The sequence below is a fragment of the Nothoprocta perdicaria genome, unplaced genomic scaffold (assembly GCF_003342845.1).
Source record: "Nothoprocta perdicaria isolate Ctin4 unplaced genomic scaffold, notPer1 scaffold_154, whole genome shotgun sequence".
NCBI classification, from domain to species: domain Eukaryota; kingdom Metazoa; phylum Chordata; class Aves; order Tinamiformes; family Tinamidae; genus Nothoprocta; species Nothoprocta perdicaria.
In genome coordinates, this window is record NW_020454694.1 from 91501 (window position 1) to 113620 (window position 22120).

The 22120-nt window shown below is 39.0% G+C and overlaps 1 protein-coding gene across 1 annotated transcript in view; it reads left to right on the forward strand.

Annotated features, from left to right (window-relative positions):
• GLI3 (GLI family zinc finger 3) overlaps window positions 1–22120 on the forward strand; it is a 135855-nt gene that overhangs the window by 74050 nt on the left and 39685 nt on the right. Inside the window, exons 5-6 of the mRNA XM_026035001.1 lie at window positions 712–858; window positions 8706–8907. Of these exons, the coding sequence (XP_025890786.1) occupies window positions 712–858; window positions 8706–8907 (349 nt within the window). The remainder of the gene's footprint in view (window positions 1–711; window positions 859–8705; window positions 8908–22120) is intronic.

Here is a 22120-nt window from a genome sequence, read left to right on the forward strand (position 1 = left end):
TTGTAATTTGGAAAAAAAAACCCCAACAACCTTTAATTTATCTTAGCTCTTTTCTTTTGCCATTCGTKTACCTGTTCAATGTCATTTTAGTCATGAACGTTTCCTGAAGGTTTGTTTCTAAAGTAATAGAACATATTTTCAGTGCTATATTTAACATTATGACATCAAAAGCACTTTCTTACATTTCCTTTGGTAAGAATGTGTTCTAGTCCTGAACTTGCACACAAACTGCCACAGTGATGTGAAAATGTTCTGGTCCTATGAGCAGTGAATCCAGAAACTTAAATGATTATGGAACTGCAGCTAATTTGTTACTTTAAAGACTCCTTTTAGTCAGAGATGAGGTAAATTGGAAGAAATCTCCAGGAAGGTTTTGCTACTTGTGGTTGGTTTTCAGTGTGACTAAATAAATCATATTAGTTTCCAAGGCTGTCAGCCTGTCACTTTTTGAGTCACTTAATAAAAAATATTAAAAAAAAAAAAAAAGAGAACATCAAGCTAATTTTTTTTTATGCTTCGCTGTTTTTTGAATGGTGTCTTTGTGGTGTCATTGGTCAAAATATATTGACCAGCAGTGGAATACTGCAGATGTTGCATTACATTAAAAAACAAACAAGCTGCTTTAATGGCCAAAGGAAGCAATGATGTGATAAAACTTTCCTTTTTCTTTCTCTTACATCATTAACAGTGTGTTTTATGTTGTGTTTTCAGCTCCACATGCTGGCGTCAGCCCCGCTGAATATTATCATCAGATGGCTCTGTTGGCAGGCCAGCGCAGCCCGTATGCAGACATCATCCCTTCAGCTGCCACCGCTGGAGCCGGTGCCCTTCACATGGARTATCTTCATGCCATGGATAGTAAGTGATGTTTTCTAAAAATAAAGACAGTCTTGCCAAGAGAACAGCATGGGTCATTCGTGGTCCTGACCAAAAGGCCCCTTGACATCAGTATGGCTCTGTGTGCATGAGGGAGTGGGAATAAGCGTGGGTCTTCTCTGGAGGCTGCAGCGCCTAAGCACTGATTGCTGGAAGAACAAGGGTTGCATTTAAGTTGGAAAGTGAACTTGGAGAGAAAGCAGGCAGGCGACATGACTGTTCCTGAAAATAGGTTATAAATTTTGTTTCCAGCAGGGCTTGAGTGCTTTTGAAAATGTCCTTTTCTAATCACAATCAGTAACTCACTTTCATCATTGCAGAGAGTATTTCTTCCAGTGAGCTCTCTATTAATAAAGGGTTTACATCCATTTTTCCCATAGGAGAGTGTGTTCACCCCCATTTTTTTTCTGAATAGTAGTAGTACAAATAACAACTTCCAAAGGCATTTTCAGAGAGTGCTGGATATTGTGTATCATAGTCTTGAATAGACTTCGAGATTACTTCTGACTACAGTGAAGCAGGATATTGAATTCCCAAGGATCCTGAATCAGATTTCCCTAGTAGTAAGACCCTCCCCATCCCACTTCACCATCTTTCAGACCTGTAATCTTTGTCTCCCTTCCTGTAGCTGAGGAGGAATAAGGAGTCCGTCTGCTCCAAACTGCTCACTGCTGCTTCTCTTGATCAGCCAAAAGGGAATATACAGAGCACTTCCTTCGACTCAGAAGATGCTAACATGCTCTTTGGGGTGCTTCCTCTAGCAAGGAAATAAAATTTGATGGCAGGAAATCAAGCACTCTTGATTCCTGTTTGGTAGGACAGAGCAATGCAACAGCATTAGGCCACCTTTTTGTTGCACAGTTTTTTTAAATCCTTGTTAGCATATGGCTTCTTCTAAGCTGCATCCCACTATTGGCCCTGTGCCATAGCTGCTGACCCCAGGGAGCTGCCATGAAGTAGGTGGGATGCTCAACTCCCAAATGCATGGGAGTGTTCATAGCTGCCCCTGGAGACTGCATGCTTGTGAGTGTGAAATAGCTGATGGACCAACAGGCTTTACATGAATTAGGCAAGACAGATATTTTGGAACAGGGCAGGCAAACTATTTTCACTCTGTTTCTTTGATTTTAAAGGATTTTTTTAAACTCAGTTTCTGTCACCAATCGCATATTGCACTGGTAGTGTGTAGAGTGATTTTTATAATAAGACAAAAATACCTTGAAACCACTTGAAAAAACATAACGAATCCAAACAGATAGTGTGGACTTAAACCAGAAATTACTGTGCAGTAATTGTGCAGAGCAATCACTTCAGTGCTTGTAAGCTTAAGAATGTGATACTTACTCATTTGGGTTTTGACAGGGAGAGAGCGACAGGAGGGACACTGGTGTTCATACATATGGTGAATATTAATAATATCTTACAGAATGGAAACTCTTAGATGCAGACTTGGTTGAATGGGCCTATTCAGACTATAAGACAGATACACAGATGTATTCTAGAAAACCCAAGAAAAACAGAAGACCTTGCAGTACTCATACAAATAAAAACATTTGCATAAAGTATTTTCATGTGTGACTGAAGAACTGTGTACACTTCAGTCCATACAGAACTACAGCTTTTGCATCCAAAGCACATTATCACTTCTTATTTAAAGGTAAGTGTATAGACATTTGCCCGTAACTGCAGCYCATTCACAAAATGCACCTAAACACTATTTCTAATAAGGATATTTGCTGTCAGCAGCTTTAGCAGACAGATTTCTGAAAGACAGTCTTTAATTTGTTTTGTGGTTTTTTTTTTCTTTTTTTAAATTAAGATCACACATTTGAGATTCATTATAGCTGCAACTTTTCAATTAGAGATTATTTCAGAATTAAAGAGTAAAAAAATGTGTAGCAGTATTATGCAAATGGGTTATTTTTAAACAGTAAATAGAGAATTAAAATAAGAGTGAATCCTGGTAAGGTCACTCARCTCACCTTCTGTATTTGATGAGAATGTGTTTAGTCAGGCAATAGCTGCTTTTATCTAAATAGAGGATGAAGTTACCCTTTTACTTTGTAAAAACTAATTAAAACTATCTTAACTTGCACGGGTATACAGTAAATTAATTGTCATTAAGTAGGAATCTGAATGTCCTATCATTCATCATACTAAAGAAAACCCCTTTCTTCTTTGTCAGAATTTTAGATTAGAGGAAAGAACAAAACAATTAGCAGGAAGCCAATATTAAGTTTTTTTTTTTTTTTTTTGAAACAATAAGGATGCCCATGGTTGCATTTAATAGCTATGTACAGTGATCAATGCAAAGCAATGTCATTTGTTTGGATCTCTCTTCTTAAGGGTTTGTATGGTGATCTTAAAAGCACTCTTTTGCCTTTGCCCAGTCTCGTCAAAGGAAGCAGAAGATAGATCAGTAGTTTCTCTCATTATCTGCATTGATTGACTCAACTCCCTCAAAGGCTGCAGCTCATTTACACCGCACAATAACCAAAGAGCTACAAGCAAGACGTAGTTCCTCTTTGGTGGAGCAAGTCTGTCTCCTAATTGTGTGTCTGTGCAGCATCTAGCACAGTCCTTTGGCACCTGCAGTACAAATAATAATTCCAACAACAGGATGCACAAGATACAGAAGTGTGTTATATACAGTCCGCGGCCTTTGCCTCTGTGGTGTGGGAAAACTGATTTCAAGATGGGGATGAGATGGCTGGATGTTAAATCCTGCCTCATGAGGAAGAAACTTCTTGAAGATCTGAACTTTGCTCTCTGTGAACTTTCTGATATTTCATGAAAGAAAAAGGCCAAGATTGTTTATTCTTGATTGTCTTGCTTATTCATCCTCTCCTGTATGGCATGAAAAGTAGATGAGAATTTTCTTTGCTGCTATCTCTGTGGTTTTTGCTGGCCAGATTCCCTGACCAAATCTTGTCATCCTCTTCCTTGGTCTTGAAGAGTCAAATATGCTGCTTCTATATATGCAGGAGAATGAACAAGGAAAGTATTGACAGTACCACAGAAGCAACAGATGAGATTCAGTGTTGACTGGAAAGATAACTGTATGCCACAACTTCTAACAAACTTAAACCTTTAGACTTTCTAAAACTTCTAAACCACTAGGTTTGAATTCTGCATTTTTCACTCAGAGAATGTGTTTTGCTGTGTTTTTAACCAGTATCTAGTAGAAGACCTGTTTCTTAAGGTTTCAAGGCTCTGTTTTGCCCTAAGCACATTAATAGCTACTGTCTGATTGACTTTTGCTTGTGCTCACTCTGAGTKGGAATTTCTTTCCTTTTTCAGAAGCCATTCAGCACTGCCCTAGCCCTTTTGCCTTTGGAAATACTGGTGGCAAGTCCGTTGACACAAAGCTTCTGGCCAACCTTGAGCTGAGCCAATATAGGAAGCTTTGAAAGATCTTGCTCTATAAGGCCTACTCTGTTTGTCCTTTTGAATTCTGATTTCCAAGTCCAAATGAAGACTCCGTGTGTAGCATTGCAGCTATTCCTTTTCCTTTCATATTGGTGAGAGAACTAGCATTTTGGAAATTAATTAACCCAGGACAAACTTTCAAGGAGTGAAAACAAAGTTCTCCACACATCCTTAAGCTGAAAACAGAAGGCTTCACTAAGCTCCAAATAAAAATGTTCACAACCTTCAACAAAACCTAAAGCCTTGGACAGGTTTGAAGAAGTTTGATTTAAAGGAATGGAATAAATGATACATGTCTGAAAATTGCCTTATGAAAGATTAAGCAATGCTAAAAACTTCAACTCAGAAATCAAGTTCATGGGCAAATTTGCTATATGGCATATTCCRTTTTTTGAAATTTATGATGGAGATAGATATCTGTTATTTTAGGATTGAGCTTCACCCCTTATCAGGAATGAGATCTTTGCTTCTGACACTTGTGGAATTTTTGCCTGAGCACTCAGGTCCTTACTGTCTACTATTGGCATTTTTTACTATAATATCTGCTTCAAAAAGATGACTTTCCTAAACAGTTGTTCAATGCCAGCTTCTATTTGCATGTTTTTCCAAAACTGCTATTTTTTCGCACTTGCATAAAGGTAAATTAATTTTTTAGTGAATCATGGGTACTGCATTTTTTTGTTTTCAGACATTTTTTAAAGACTGTGGAATGCAGTGCTTCGATGGGAGAATGCTCCGAGCAGATAAACATGTCAAATTGCTAAATAAATATTGAAGTGTTTCTGTTTAAAATAAATGCCTGAAGTTTATTTTAGCAATCAGAGACACTTACAAATTGTGATCTACTTTTCATAGTAATAGACCAACTGAGAAGGGTGTTATATACTACATGAATAGTTTAGAAAACCTTCAGCAGCATAATGAATGGTCATCTCATGTTTAAGACTTTTTAAGGATGTAAAACCTAATTAAACCATGAAGATCTGAAAAAAAAAAGTAATTCCATTTAATTGTACTTTCAATTTTGAAAGTCACGGCCTCCCTTGAAGCGAATCCCCCTCTTCCATTGTCGCATTCTGTAGAGCTCCAGCTTGGCCTGAGCTGTCAGCTCCTGCTGTGCACCACAAATGTTCCATTTACACAGGGAACTGTTAGCCCTTGGGAAATTGGCCCCATCCCAGGTAGATGGAAGGGACTGACTAATTCCCAGACCTTGGAGGGGCCAGAAATGTGAAGGGAGAGATGGGGACTACTGAATGGTGTGGCGAAAGCCTCCGTTCTCTGCAGTAAGTTCAGAACGCTGCTCTTCCTCTCGCAGCTGGAAAGAATCTCTCTTTTCATTGCTGGCCACAAATCTCATGTGTCTCCAGCAGCGTAGGCGACAGGGATGCCCTGGCACAGGGCCCGGAGTGGCTCCGCGCTGAAGAGTGGGCTGACTGCTGACAGCAGTTGGGAGGGAAGGGGGAGATTTAATGAGCCTGTGGTGGAGAGAGGTCCCTTACAAGAGCCGTAGCGTGACTTCAGCAAGGGATAAGGAAGACAGGCTCCATTCAGAGAGGGGAGGGAGAAGGAAGGGAGTCATTGCCATTTCTGGGAATCGGCAATGCAGCGAGTGTAAGCTGCGCTCTGTGTGGTTTGTTGAAGGTGGCTGTGCTTCTCTTCCTGATCCTAAGGGTTTCCTTCAGTTGTCGGTACTGCGTGCACGAGCCACTCTGAGAAACGGGCGAAAGGACTGACATGTCCAGTTAGGTAGTTCTGACACTGGAAAGAAATAGTAACTGGTTACAGAAACAAAACACAATTGTTGTCTTCTGATTTTGTTGCCCAATCTGCCTTCAARTGAGAGATCTGTTCCAGTGATGTGCAGTTGTTAGTGTTCTTAATAGCTGCTCCATTTTTTTTAATGAAATCTCCACGCTCTGTCTCTAATTCACCTCAATAGCTGTGGGCCCATGTTCCATGTTCACCAGGCTACTAACAAATTTCCAGGAGATACTACTTATAACCATGTAAGTGGCAAATCCTTTTCAGGAGTCCAGATCAGTAAGAAGAAATTTTTCARAAGTATTTCTCTTGGAAATCATAGCTGAAACTGTTCATCCTTTGCCATCAGTAATGCACAATGCCACTCAGCTGTAAATTCAGAGATTTAACTAGGCCATGCTTATCAAAAGGACRGGAACTGAGCTTGTCCCATTCTGAGCATGCCAGCTGCCCTTTTGCTACCACRATGAGGTCTGTTCCCACCAGCCTCACGAAATCACAGGGCTCATAATTATGTTCTCATGACTGCAAACTGCTCCTRTCATATCTAGCACACCATAAGGATGACTACTAATAGCAAATGATACTGTGGTAATAGTGCTTAAATAACATCTCATTTTGCTGGTCAGCCAGTGTCTAGCAGTGTCTTTGTCCCATTCTCTTGCTGCTTAACCAGGAACTCCTGTGCTTTAGCTATCCCCTTGTAAAACAGAAATAATAAGAGTTTTTCTCACTGATAAAGTGCTTGAATCATGTYCTCAGCTGAGGCAAATTACGTTGCCACCAGTGACTTCAGCAGAGTTTTTCTAATTTACATTAACTGAACACCCAGCAGATGAGAATTGTGGACAAAAGATGTGAAAGCCAAGTATTAACTGTTTTTGTTTTATAGTGACATAGATCTTGTATTTTCTTATTAAATACACGGCAGCTTTTTATAGTTGCTGATCAATGTTGGTTTTTATTTTAGCATAAATAAAACATTTCAGCCTTTGAAAGTTACAAAGCACAGCTCTAATAAAACATCAGGAAGGCATAGTACAATAGCAAGCTCATAAAATAAGAGATAAAAAGATTACTTAAAATAACGTGTAGTAGCTAAAGGAAGAAATAAATAGCTAYGCTTCAGTTTTAAATGATGAATCAAAAGTGTGAATACTTAGTGAGAGCCTAAAACAGCATGCCCTAAGATCTATTGTGGAGCTACAGCACAAAGGGGAAAAATATGTCATCCAGATGCCAAAGAGAATTGACATCCTTGTTGGCATTTGAGGCAAAACTGAGCACAGATTAGGGAAAAGACAGAGATCTAATCACACAGTCATAGCAGCAATAAAGTGGCAGCTCTTAATACCAGATAAAAATCTGGATAGCATACATAGAAATAAGGGCAACCTACTCAGATGTGTAGGGAGAATCAACCAGAGGATATACAGACCCAGCTGTTTCTTAAGGAGTAGTCTAATGGGAGACCATTGGCCCTTAGTTAAAGTTATATACATAATCCTAAATACCTTACTGAAAAATAGCCTTAGACACCAAGAGACAAACAAGAATAAAGGAGGCCTCATAAATGGAGGCCCTGCTGTTAATTATTAGCAAGCTACAGAGAATGTCAAGGAATCTGAAAAAGTAGCTATGAAGTGGGCACTACATGGCACTGGCTGTCAGGATTGCTAAAAGTCAGTCCTTTGCTGTGGGTTGAAGGGATTAAAAAGAAGCAGCACTACTGCTAAAGGAAATAGTTCAGTACATGRTGGGGAAGCTAATTATCTCCTGCTCAGTCTCAAAAGAGATAGAAGATAGTTAAGTAAAGAGAATAAATTTAAGGTGACATATCTTCCATACCTTCAAAAAGTTGGGGTGACATGGTAAAGTAAACCTGAAAGAATTTAACCAGTATAAAGAATATAGCCATGCATCTATTTTTAATGGTAACTGTGTAGTTGTTTCCTTTTTGTTACTYTGAAAAGCCTAATCTCTAGTTTTAAAGAAATGTGGCAATTATAGGCCTCTCTGCACTGCGGCATAGAAAATTGGGGGATTCTCAACAAATTCAAGTAAAACCTCCTATTTGTTAGTCCAATAATGTCAAATTGATAACTTCTGTTGATAGAATTGGTCTTTATAGCATTTTTTTAGTCCTGATTTTTATTTTTGCATCAACATCGTCCAGACAGAATTATGATCCACAAAGGAAAAGCTGGCCCTTCACTAAAATGCACTGTATTTTAGAAGTTCAGTTCTGGCKCTAAGCATTAAAGTGTTGTGGGTTTGAGTTTGTTGGTATCCCATTTCTGAACCACTGTCTCATTTCTTATGGTTGAATTAATGATGTGAATGTCTAAGAAGCCATCAGATTCATAAATCATGAGAAATGAGAAGGATAACTCATAAAAGTCTTTTCCTTTTGTTTAGCAATTTATCATTTTGCTCGCACATTAATAAACAGAGCTCCCCTGAGGTAAGCCACAGGAAGGTAGATTTTTCTCGCTAATTTTCCTCAATTGTAGCCAAGTGGAGAGAGTGGGCTTGTCACAGCATGCTGGTGTCTTGCGACTCCCTCTACCCATCACTGATAAAAAGTAAACGTGATTAAGTACCGTGGCGGATAATTATTTGTGTTTACATAACAGGCGCCAGGTTCCCGAGTCCAAGATTGTCAGCTAGACCGAGCAGAAAGCGTACGTTGTCCATATCGCCCCTGTCTGATCACAGCTTTGACCTTCAGACCATGATACGAACATCTCCAAATTCCTTGGTCACAATTCTCAATAATTCTCGCAGCAGTTCATCTGCCAGTGGTTCTTATGGCCACTTATCTGCAAGTGCAATAAGGTAAGAATAGCATTTGCTACCTTTATTGTATCCTCATTTGTGTGACACACACCTTATGTGCATCCACGTGCAGAAATGTGCATGCTAACGTTTTAAGTAACTGTTTCGTTTATATGTGTAGTTTGCAGTTTTGTTAATGTACGTGCTCACCATACCTTTAATTTAAAGTACAAAATACTTTTTTTTTTCCTTGCTAAAGGAGTCCTGGGGATAGTGTTATCTACTGCAGGTAATGCCCCATCTAACTGACAATAATGGTGTGCRTATGTGTATTCAGAAGGTAGTATTCAGAGAAGAAACTCTAGAATAGTTTTGTAATTTAAGTCACTTGTGTTCTTCTGTACATTTTGTCCAAAGAGAAAACACACTGAAATGTCTGTTTCACTGCATGGCAGTGATCAGAGAGTAAAACAGATTACTTGGTGATGTTCAGTTGCTCTATGTAGAACYCCTTTGAACCCCTTACTCATCTTAAGACTATTTTTTAATATTCTAGTTTGTATACTGGAAGATTAGACTTTCTATGGCTCAGTTATCTTTCTACCAAGGGGTATTTCCCAGTATCATCAGAAATGCTGGAATTTCATTTGGCCACTACACTTACACATGCAGCAGAACAGTCAAAAATAACTGTTCTAAAGGTAGAAGAGCAGAGTAGCAAAGGAAGAGATATGAGGAAACTGCACAAAGAAAAAGGTAGCAAATYGAATTCAGGAAGAGAGACTCCTATACAAAAGGAATGGAAGAAAAAGAAAAAGACAATGGGAGAAGCAGCAGAAAAAATGCAAAGGCAACTGCTGAAAATCATGGATTTGTGACATGACTATATGTTAACTGAGTAAAGTTCTTTTGATATCCCAAGAAGAAACCCATGCTCCAAAGTCTTAGGAAAAACTGATATTGAACTTATGGCACTTGAACAAAGAGTGTTGCTGGTCTCTGGCCTTAAAAGCAGCCTCTACCTTCAATTTTCAGTGAATGAAAGGAGCARGTCCCCACAGCAATTCCTTGAGATCTAGAAGACCCATATTTTTGGCAAGGCTCAAACATGCCTTTCCAGCAAAAAATGGCATACTTAAAACTTCAAAAACGGGCTATAGGGATTTTCACTTTGGAGAAAATGGGGCCTGCAAATGGTGCGTTGGAAACTGTGAGACTGCCAAGCTTTGAAAGTGACAGCGCTGTAAATATTTGGTATTAGTACAAGTYCTATTGTTTTTTTTTAAGCACTTCCTTTTAAATAGTTGTATTTCATAGAAGGGATGTACTTGAGTGGCTGGATAGTATTTCACAGGTATGATATCATAGCTCGGCAATACAGCTCCGCAATCTGTGTAACCGCAGTTCCAATTACCAAGCACCRTAACTGCGGAATATGATTTATATCAAGAGCTGGCAGCAGCTTTAGTCCACATCTGTTAAATATATGTATTATAGAGGTGTACTGTCCCTGCTATSATTAAGAAGCGGTGGCACTTCAGTTACTAACCTCTTTTTCCATTGCTTGTAAGTTTGGTGAAGCAAATAGGGCATGAAAATTGGCATATTTAGTCTCTACACTGGAGTAAGTCTTCCTGCCTTTGTAATCTCCCCCCACAACTGGAAATGGTTTAGATATGTTTTTGACACACAGAACCACAAACCTAAGGGCCATCCCTGCAAAATCACAGTCAGGTTGATAGTTTTGTTGCATTCAACTATGAGCTGGAATGAGTTATCCATGAGACTAAGTATGTGTCCTAAGGATTGGTACAGTGAGTCTTGTGAACTACTGACAATGAAGGGAATAAAACTTGTGAGATGGCAYCTATGGTTGGCTGAAGCTTTTAGCACTTTCTGTTCATACTTTCCAGGCATGCATAATCCGGAATTTCATCCCATTTTGAATTTTTCATAAGAGTATGTGTTTTCAACATCTAAAGTAGGGAACATATCATTTCATTCTTCCCAGTGGAAAGAAGGTGAAGGAAGAGCGCTCTTGAAATCCTATATTACATTAAAATGTGCATTTCTAGTTCTTTTTCAAACTTTTCAGCTCACTCTTTAACTTCTCCCATGTGAACCTGTTTATAGAAGTTACACCAAAATAAATAGTGACGTAAGGTATTCAACCCAAGCTGCATTTCATTACTTTAATAAATTCCAAGACTAAATAGCAACAGGACTATCAGTAAAACTTAATTTATTGCAACTCACTGTCTTGTAAATAATGTATTAAGCATAAGCACGGCTGTACTGGATCAAACCGTTGCTTCATCCTGTTTAATATCCTGTCTGCAGCAGTGATCAAAATGAAGAAAAAACTTTTCCTGGTGTAAACTCCCAGCTTCTGGAAACTTGCATTGAAATCTCATAGCAGTTGCTATAAGAAAGTGTTACAGTTTAGCAGGCYAGTACATAGATTTCCAAGCAAAATCAGTAACATGAACTATACTTAATATTATACAATCATTGTTTTAAAAATCTTTTTTCTAATCACTTCTAACTTAGCCCCAGTATTTTACACTTAGCAGCATTTTTTTTCCCTAGCAAATATCTATTTAAGACTGAATATTTCCGAAAAGCATCGGCAAAGTTACTCATTTACTCAGTTACTCAAGGTAGGAAAAAACAGACTTTTCCATACTAAGTGAAAGAACCCATAGAATACCTAAGAATTCAGCAGGTCTGAAGATTTCATTGTTTCTGAGCATATTCCAGGCTAGGGCCCATATAGAGGTAGGACCTTGCCTTGCAGCAGCTGTTCTAGTTCTCTGGTGCCTCTGTGGGAAGCTTATGGAGGCAAAGTTGACTGCCCAGTTGAAACTGCCTTCCGTGAATGTGGAGAAGGCAGCCAGCCATCCTGAGGAGAACCAGGAGCCACACCAAGATATAAGCAAGCTGGGAAAAGATGCTTTTATATAACACAAGATAAAACCTCACTGGAAGAGAGAAGACTTTACAAATTGAAGTATTCAGATRTCAGGGATTAACAAGAATGAAGGTACTGCCCCCTTGTGATTGTGCTTTGATACCATCTTTAATCTGGGGGTTGTCCAGTATGTTTTTACTGGACTCCTACCTGCTTCAACTCACAGGCTGAAAATCCTATGAGGTTCCCAGCTCTAGGACTCTATCTCAACTTTTCCAGGCAACTGTGAGAAGACAAGGAAACCTTCTACCTGTTTCATTGCTGCCTGGAGAACAGACCTTGTTCTTACCACAGTGTGATGCTGGTCAAACTGAACTGGTCAGAGGTGTCCAGTAGATGCATGCAGAGGTCCATTTGCAGAGGAGCTGAGTGCTCGTAGCAATGGCTGGAAGCTCCTGAAAACTGTTTTCACATTTCATGTGCTATGCCATGTTAATTAACCCAGAAGACCAGGCCTCCATCTCTGAAAATGGGCAACTGCAATGAATGGCACTTTTTACTTTAGTCTTTAATTCACCTGCCTGTGCAGGAGAAGAGAGTCCTTCACCTCAGAGGGAGGCTGAGAGCGTTAATGCACTTAGTTTCTACAGCAGTGAGAAGAGTGGAGAAGCTCAAGAGGATGTCAGCAATTACATATTCACAAAAGGTTTAAATAGAGTGGAAGGAAAGCCTGTGGGCAATTCTTTGGACAAGGAGAACAAAATACCAGTCTCTCACTAAAGAGTATTGTTCATCCTGTGYACTGAAGGAGCATCTAAATCCTGCAGGAGCAAGAGGAGATGTGTGGTCACTTGAGTAAAGGCTAATGAATGAGCACCCAGAGAGTAAGACAGCTTTAGTTCTGGAATGCTTAATTTGCAACTCACATTGCTTTTTTTTTGCCTATTTTTGTAGGGGATGTTGCTTGTGTTAAAAAATCACCAGGACCTGATTTTTCTTGACTTAAAAAATATCCTTTAGCTAAAAAATTACATTCCCTGCCTCATAAAGCTTTTCAGCATAGGGCTGTCTGTATGAGGTAGCTCCTTTCGTTTGATGATGAGGTCAAATGAAAGGAGCCACATGTAGGTCTGTCTTTGAACAGAGCTGGGGGTTCTGCTGCTCGACMCGGGCCCGTAATAATAAATAAAAATACTTAGTGCAATCCAGAGAGGGCTTGTCTTGGCGGGTGCTGTGTCTTTGTCAGCTGGCGGTGCAGTGCTCTATCCTGACTGCTGGCTGAGTACTTGAAAGAAGATATTCCTCCTGCTGACAGCTAATAGTGGGTCTCCTTTAGCACACCAGGTAGAGCTTCTACTTTGCGCATTTGAAAACACCTGTGTTAGGCCTGAGCTGGGAAAGATTATGCACAAAGGAGGCATATGAAGTAGCATCAAATGAGGATAATCCTTCATTTGACATTTACTCATTTGGTTACCTGCCTCAGTCCTGCAGTGCAGCACCCCTGCTATTAATCTTTTGTCAGGATGTGCTTATATGTTATATCTTCTCTCTGTGACAATTATTAGACTTTGCTCTTCACTTTTTCTTGAGAGGCAGAGTAGCCCAGAGTGAGTATAGAGGGGTAATCACTTCCCGTGATATTAAGGTACCGATTTAAATCCTTTCCAAAAGATTAGCAGGTCTTTAATAAACACAAGAAGTTGGGAATTCATGCTATATGATATGAAAATAGGTATTTTTCCAATTCCTTAACAGCCTTACAATACAAAATTACAAAATCAATTTACAGAATATGAGTCAGATTTCCCTTCAGCTGCTAAGTAATCAGTAGAACTTCAACCAACAACAAATCTGCTTTGGATCTAGGTGGGCATAACTTAGAATACACCATACTTGTCTAATCACATGTTAAAACTGAGTTTCATACGAGCCTGTGAATCCTTTGGGATCTTCTCCAAGGTTCAAATGAAACTGTGAAAGCACAGCAGTACCTTTTTTYCCCCTTTTTCTCCTGGTTCTGCCCTTGCTTTCCTGTTGTCATTAGAATAGAGAATTAACACACTCTGTGTAATTACAACCAKCTCCTGGCCCATCTGGCTAGTATCACTTTGCTCTGGGTTGAACCCAAACTAAACATGATGGGATGGTGGTGAGGGTACATCCATAAAGGGAGCATGAAAGACAAACCAAGTTTGTAGGGTGAGCTTGGGGAGCAGCTGGGAGACTGGGTTTGTCCTTCTGCAAGCAGGAATTAGATGGATTCTTGTCTCATCTCGTCTGAGAGAGWGATTTTCTCATCTCATATAAACTCCTTGAGTAGAGCATTTGTAGAGCACCTATCTAATGTGTAGAGCAATATCCATAATTAGGCAGTACTCTCTTCTCCAAACTACTTTACATGTAGAGACAAGTGACCATGCATTAATCTCTCCATGGGCCACCTCTCAGTGAAAGTCCTCGACRAAGGCCTGTTTCCCTCTGTAAATACAGAGAGAAAGCCAGAGAGAAATGAAAACAGAGCAAGATACACAAATTAAAGTATAAGGACCTCTCAGAGGAAAGTGAAAATCTTTGGTAAAGTAACTCCTGCAGAGAGAGTGCCTGACATTCTAATTATGCACTGTATTAAGAAAAAAAAAAGAGAGAGAAGAAAAGAGTATCCTTTTAATAGGTTTAAATTATCCAGTTTTTGAGTTTTAAGAAAAAAAAAAGAGAGAGAAGAAAAGAGTATCCTTTTAATAGGTTTAAATTATCCAGTTTTTGAGTTTAACAGAATGTCTTGTAACTACAGGGACAGGGAGCCCACATGTTCTCAGTCTCCCTTCTTTATTGAATATTTTATACATTCTTTTTATGTCTCCTGTTATTCATCTCCTATCCAAGGCAAACTGCTGTTTTCTGTCTCTTCTTTTGGGAGTTTTTACACTGTTGTTCATGTTGATCATGTTGTCTCCCTCTACTACGTACAGTAATATTTGAGAAGAGGACTAGTCTTTTAGATAAACCATGGCAAATGCTTTCTGTATTCTGTAGCCTGTTTGATGTCTTGGAATATTTTAGCCGTAGCTTCACTCAGTCTTTCATTCCTCCATTGAATTCTGCACTGTGGCAAAGAGATCCTTCTCAAAAGTTGGCTCCGTTAATTTAGAACCACCCTATGACTATCTCCCTTATTGCCTGTGTAAAACTTGGTGTCAGTTTTGCTCAGCTAATCAGCTAATTTACTTCAAAAGTTCATCTTAGTTCTTCATTGTGTTGCTCTAAAAAACTGTCATATGCAGATTTTTTCTTCCTTGCTCACCGATATTCCCCAGAAGGCTGTTCATTACAAAGGAAAAACACAGATCCCATCTGAGAATTCATAGCCAACTTTCACTAAAAATGGCTACTTAATTGTACATTTTGAATTCTGTTTTCTGCTATAAGTTTTAAGAWTGAATATTTATGAGATTAAATCTACATAAAAGGCCACATTCAAATGATATTTAATGAAATAAATTTTACAAAGGACATGTTTAGATTAGACCAGGTAGAACACAATATATTCAGTAATGATTTGCAAAAAGTTCCTTACGATAGGTTGTACAGGATGAAAAGAGTGTATTAATTCTGTGAGCATTAAAGGTGTTTTGCTGTCTGATTATCATTCTTTATTGTCTAAGTGAGACCTAAAATTGACTTTGAGTGAAACCTTTTCTTCAGTTAGGAGAAAGGTCTCCAGTTAATAATGTGTGGTATATTTTAAGAGAAGACTTAGTTGCCATTGAAGTAGAGTCAAATTCAGACCAGCTGAAATTATATCAAAACAGATTCTTTTGTAAGTAGATGCATATCACACATTTAAAGYGCAGTGCTTTATTCTCCATGGGCTTGTGCTGTATATAGTTTATTTAAGGAATGCAATATAAAGCAGCAAAATAGCTTCATTTTATATTCTCTTTCAACAAGTGTGAATGGTAGAGCGCTGTTACAAATAAAAAGAAAAGTCTTTAGTGTTATGGAAAGTTGAATCTGTTGAAAACACTCTTGCAGCTAGCCTCCAATAGCAAGGTTATATAGATTGTGGGAAAGTAACATTCAGGAAGATTGTTTAGGAAAGCAGCTCCATCTTTCATTAGAAATTGCAGGCCTTTTTCAACCCATCTATACATAAACACAGAACAGCAAGACCTCTGTCTTCAAAAAGMTAATAGTGTAGGAAATCAGGCAAAAAATACAAAAGGTGCAGTTGCATGTTGCATACATATTTACGTTCAAGTGTGATTTTGTATGCCTGTAGATGCGTATGTTATAGATTTTATAATTGAAGTATTTTTAAAACAAGTTGCTGTAGATGGGCCCAATGTTGGTGTTTAAATTATTTAAATGAGGAATTGGAGCTTAGTGCTCTATTAATTGCAGCAAAGTTCTGGAGCTAAGAGAAGTGTACTGAGGATGAGCACAAAGCTCACTTCATTTTGAGAGCTGAAAAACAAGCTTTTTCCATGTAATTGATGATGTCTGTTTTAGAAATAAAAACTTGCTTAGCCGTGACTTTAATTTAAAATAATGTTTGCCAGAAATGTCATCAACTTGCATGGAGGGAACACAGATGAATTACACAAGTTAATACAAAGTCCAGTTATGTTGCTAAGAATTCCCAAACAGGAATATCACAGTGAGAAAGACAAAGCTGTCAAGACAGTATTAGCACTTAAAGTTGATCAGTGTGGTTCTGTTTGCTCTCAATGAACCTACTCCATTTTGCTCCAGCTGAACAGCTTTTTCTGTACATATGCCAAAGTATTCATGAAGAAAAAAATAACCTAGCCCAGCAGATAAAACAGAATTGATAATATGGTTCACAGAAGAGAACAAACTACAGACGTTGCTAATTTTAAGCTGGTAATGGAAAAGTGAGAAAAAGGACATGATGCATGTGTGTTAAATACTATCTACTAATGCTGACTGCTTTCTGATAAAAAGAGGAAAAAGTAGAAAAATATGTGCTATACATTATTAGAGGTAGGATAACTCTTTTTAAAAATACAGAAAACCTGCCTCTAACTTAGTGATTTTAATGAAGGTGTCAGTATTATGGATGGAGAGGGTTCTTCTCAACTTGAAACTTAGCCAGTTTTGAAAAATTATTTCAAAGGATTTCCAGTCTCATGCCTGTCTAAGTTCATGCCACATGTCTGGTTTCATATTCACCATTTTGTGTTGTTTTTCCCTGTACTTATGTGACAAGCCATAAAAGAACCAATTAGTTGTCTGCACTGTCTTACTGTAAACCCAGTGCTGTCAGTTAGAAAGGAAAAAAAAAACCCACATTTTATAATAAACTTTTCTTTCCTGTATTTTAGTGCTAAAAATAAAATATGTATATATTAGTTAAAATGTTGCGAACAGAAGTGCAATTTTTATAGTCCTTTCCTGTAACATCATTTGGTTTTCATTTGCATGTAAGACTTTGCAAGCAGTAAGAATTTTGCAGGGTTTCTCAGGGCTACAAGGTACCCGAGTACACTTTTACTTTGGTAACCCAAGCAGTTTGTCCATTGTCAGTCATCCAGGTTGTTTCCATCAGAAGGAGAAAGTGATGACAGAGTTGGAAACTTCTTTTAATTTGCTCATTTGTTTATAAAGAATGTTCTCAAGTCCCTGTTTCTGTGAACTCAGCGAGGCTCAAACAGCAGGAGACAATTTTCTTACGTAATGTTCCCAGCTTCTTCTAATTGCCTTCTCTCCGAGGAGAACTCGTTGGCTTTCTCTCATCTGGATCTCTCTTGGGGTCATAGTGCAAGTTTGTCTTGCCGGCTGTCTTCAGCTGTCCATCCATGACCATGTGGTATTCCTGGCTGTATATCACATGTCCATAGTTCCATCAAAATATATACGTACCCTTCTACATTGGAATTGAGCCCTCATCCAAACCTGCTCAGTTCCTGGCTACCCTTACTTACGTCCTGTTTTTTGGGTAGTAGCTTACATGTCAATTTACTATGGGATACTTAAAGTTGTTTCTTATATTACTCTTTATATAAAGCACCTGAGAATGTGAAAACAACTTAATCATCGGTAGCTTAATTATGATCTAATATTATGACATAGTTTAGCCAAGATTGTAATGTCTATGTTGCAGATGGCACTGAAGGACTTGCTGAAGTGAGACTCTCTTCAGAAGTGCTTAAATGTTGTCACAGTCAGGCAGGCTTTACTGAAGAGGTAGCTGGGCTCATTCCTAATACAGAAACAGTGCTTGTTTGCCACTTACCAGCATTCCTAAATTAAAAAAAAAAAAAGCCCTCTACAAATCCAGATCAGAAACTAAGCACAAATTCCTGGCCTGTTGGGAGAAAAGGATAAAAATTGCATTGACTTCAGTGAGACCTGGTAGCTGGTATTCATCCTGTCAATCAACATTTTTGGTATGTTTTGGCACCATGCTTATCTAAATTTCTCTTTTCCAAAGGTTTTGTGCATCTTGTAAGGGGCAGTAGGAAAAAAAAAAGCCGCACCTGTAGCTACTTGAGCTTAAGTTAGAAGAGGCCATGGTGTTGCCCAGATATCTGATGGTCAGTTTTAGTCTATGTGAACCCAGTCCATATATGAATTGCCATTTTCTTCTAAGGTATTTTTCTGGAGTGACCCAGTTATATGATCTGGCAGTGTCAGGTGGCTAGAACAACTGAAAAAGGTGGAGGCCACAAGAGCCCTTGAAGAGTGCCAGGGCTTGTCCATGTGTCAAGAAGAGTGTGCCTTCCTTGAGTGCTGTCTACAATGCAGGTTTGCCTTCCCTCATGGAAGGAGTGACTTATGCTACCAATGCTTCGGCAGGGTGTGGAAGAAACGAGCCCAAAAACCTCTCCTGTGTGGTGGTGGAGGTGAAGTCTTTATGGGTTGTGTTCTGGTACTGAAACTGATTTGGTCGGTGTTTAATTTCAAGAAAGATGTTAGCCAGTTGGAGGGAGTTCAAGGAGAAGCAGGAGAATGAATAGAGTTTTGAAAAATTAGACCAATGAGGAAACTTGACTTGACTTGACCAAGATTGTCCAGGTTAAGATGGGAATACTGGGTAGAAGAATACAATAATAATTTCAAATATTTAAACGACAGGAAAAAGGAGGAAGAAAATACAAAGGGAAACAAGAATGATGATGGTGTTGGGTAGAAAGATAAAGTACAAGCCTTTGCTTGCAGCAGGACAGCTTTAAGATACAGATTAGGAAGGACTTCATATGGTAAATGTAATGTTGCCCTGGAAGGAATTACCTCTAGAGCCCACAGAAATACAGGCTTTGAAAAAGAAACTAGATGAAATATCAGGAATAATATTTTTTCTGGTAATTCTATATGAAGGAATATCCCAAATCTCCTCCAAATCTTTCCTTTTTCAAATATAGAAAAAAAAAAAAAAGATTCTGAAGAAACATTTGACTGAGTCAAGCTAGAGGTATTAGAGGCTGCCTAACCACATAGTCTGTCTCTGACAATGGGAACAGCAGAAGCTATGAGAGCAGAAGCACATGAACCTGCCCCTATCTGTCATCCATTCCCTTTCTGCTCCCCCAGCATCCACAGTCATTGGATTAGGGATACTTGCTTGTTCTTTTTAATATTTCCTTATGGACTTGCTTGAATATGTCTACTCCCCTTTGAACCTTCTGCTTTCCTCACCAGCCTCTTCTGGCAGCAAGTCCAGAAGTCCACCATCCACTGTACAAAGAAATACCTTCTTTTATCAGGCTTAAACAAATCTTATTTGATTTTCATTTAGCGAACCTTAGGTTACATACTTAAAAAACCTCTTTTCCTAAGAGTTAAACATGATTACAAAGGGGAAAGCACTTAGTTACTTTAGCAACAATCATAGGCATCATATCTTACAGAATTATTTGTATTTGGTGATACAAGAAAGGTTTGCAACTATCCTCACAGTTTTCACAAAATTGTGATCCCCTGTGCTTTCTGTTTGTTTGTTTTGTTTTTTGTCAGCCTATCTGCTTAGGCTCACCTCTGCAATGTATAGGAAGAAGGAATTTTTCCTGAGTTTGAATTCACAGCTGTTTTGTGGTAAAATTTGCAGCTGTGACCAGAGACTGGATGACCTTGTTAGTAGGATAGCCACAAAGTAGCCACAACGTTTGGTTTCGATTATAACGTCTGTTTTTCTTCTTGTTGAAGTCAGTTCTTTAAAATTTGATATGCTCATGTAATTGCAATGTAGTTCACTGCCCTGCTTTACCTCTAGTGAGGGGAGTTTGARACTTCACAGAGGAGTAGAGGAGAAGAGAGACAGACTGACAGACAGACGCAAAAGCTCACAGTATGGAAAAATAAATGATGTCATTGATGGGCTTTTCTGACATTAAATATGAATTATTGAATGCTTAAGTAGAAGTATCACACATTCTTTCCTAATCCTGACCTCCCCATAAAACTCAAGAACTAGAAAGATTATCTGCATGCAGTTTATTAGGGGTTTTATAAGTATTTTTCTCTGCTATATTAACAGATTTTAAATTAAAAAAGACAGTAATGAAAGTAGGTGTGACATAGATTTTCTTTCCTGAATATGTAGGTAGAAGAAAAAGATATGCAATTYATTTACTTTTTTGTGTACTGCAAGATTTTTTGCAAGCGACTGGTTATTGTGAATGGGAAGGATTTGAGGAGRTGGAGTTCTTCTGGGATATGGATTTTGAAGTGGTGTTGAACACCCCTTGTGTGAAATGCAGACTCTCTAGGCTCTTTTAAAAGAAGTAGGATACAAACTGTGGCCTCTGAAACCACTCATCACTTTGGAAAACCCTAGTTGTTGTTTTTAGTAATCCTGGACRTCAGGCTCTCAAAATAATTACTTTTGGGTCTCGTTTAACCACCTCTGGGCAGGAATTTTAGACGTTTGCTAAGTGAAAACACAGGTGCACATTTTTGAGGTGGTCAGAACAGCTGGGTGAGGCTGGCGCAGGGCCGCTGTCCGTGTGTCCTGCTGGAGCTGGGCTGCCAGCTAGAAAGGCAGGTGAGCTAGATGGGGCTAGCAAGAAGGCTAAACCCTGTTTGACTTTACTAGAGTAAACTGCTGTCAAGAAAAAAGGGATCACCATGTGGTCTGAGGAAAGTCTGGGCTAAAGAGTTTCTTTATACATTCTGTGTTAAAGAGTTATTGAACAAAATACATTAAAAACTTTGGAAAGGAGAGCAAGAATCCAGGTCTGTCCTTCCCAGCAAGCACTCAGTGCTAGCAATATTGTAAGCTTTGATTTCTTTTTTCCTCTTTTTGGCCCACAACATTAGCTTTATTGCTGAGCAGCCTGAATGATTTCTCAAAGGCGGCGGAAGACCAGACACCTTCTGTTCTCTTAAGACCCTGCTGATCTTTTCATATGAGAAAAATCAGACGAGCTGCCCTGTGACAGCATCTTGTGGGAAGGTGACGTTAAACCCAGCCAGGTCATCCTGCCCTGTGAAAAGCTCTCCAGAAGCAGCTGGAGAGCCTTGTTTCAACACAAGGATCTGAGCTATTTAAGACTTCACCCTGAGGCCTCAACCATTGTAGCCATTTTTGAGTACTCCCCCTTAGGTATGCTGGCTGATTGATACCCTATTCCTCCACTCCCCTGTGGCCTCCATTCTCCTTAAGTTGGGGATGATCACAATTTGAAGACTGAGGGAGAGAAGTGCAGGTTGCCGGCCTCCATTAGAGGATCCTATGAAAGGATAGTTGACTAGAAATATCCTATTGGCATGGCAGTCTTTTCCCATTTTTGGAGAGACTGAGTGGAGGGTATTGCTGAACTCAAGTAAATATAAATGAGCAGCATTAAGTGCAAGTTTTATGTATATGTCTTGAGGCTTTTGCCATCTTCTTACCCCAGGTAAAAGGTTTCTCTTCACCATCCAACTCAACAAGTGTCTAGACACTGACACCTAAGTAGCCTCCTAGTCAGAAGCATTTCTGCCTTTCTCCTGGATATAGGATCCCTCCTAGATTTTAGAGAGAGTCAGTTCTGATCATTGCTTTTAAATAGGTTGGTTAAAAAACTACTGTTAATTTTACTGTAGTCACAGTCACTCTCCTAGCTGACGTCTTAAATCAGTCTTATGAATGAATCATGTTTGTCTTTTCCCACATGACTTCTGAAAAATATTGCCGAAGTTTTGAACCTGGATTTATCAAAGTTAGAGACTGCCATGCAAGTTCAATATGTAGAAAAGACGAAAGAAAGAGAAAAAGACAATGTTTCCAAGGATATTATGTACCCGGACCTCCTGCTGAAATCACGTCCGCTTATTTTTTCCTTGCCTTACCGTGGTGATCCCAGAGAACAGGACAGAGTTTTGGGCATGGTGCCTTCTAGTGTTTGAAGTAGTTGG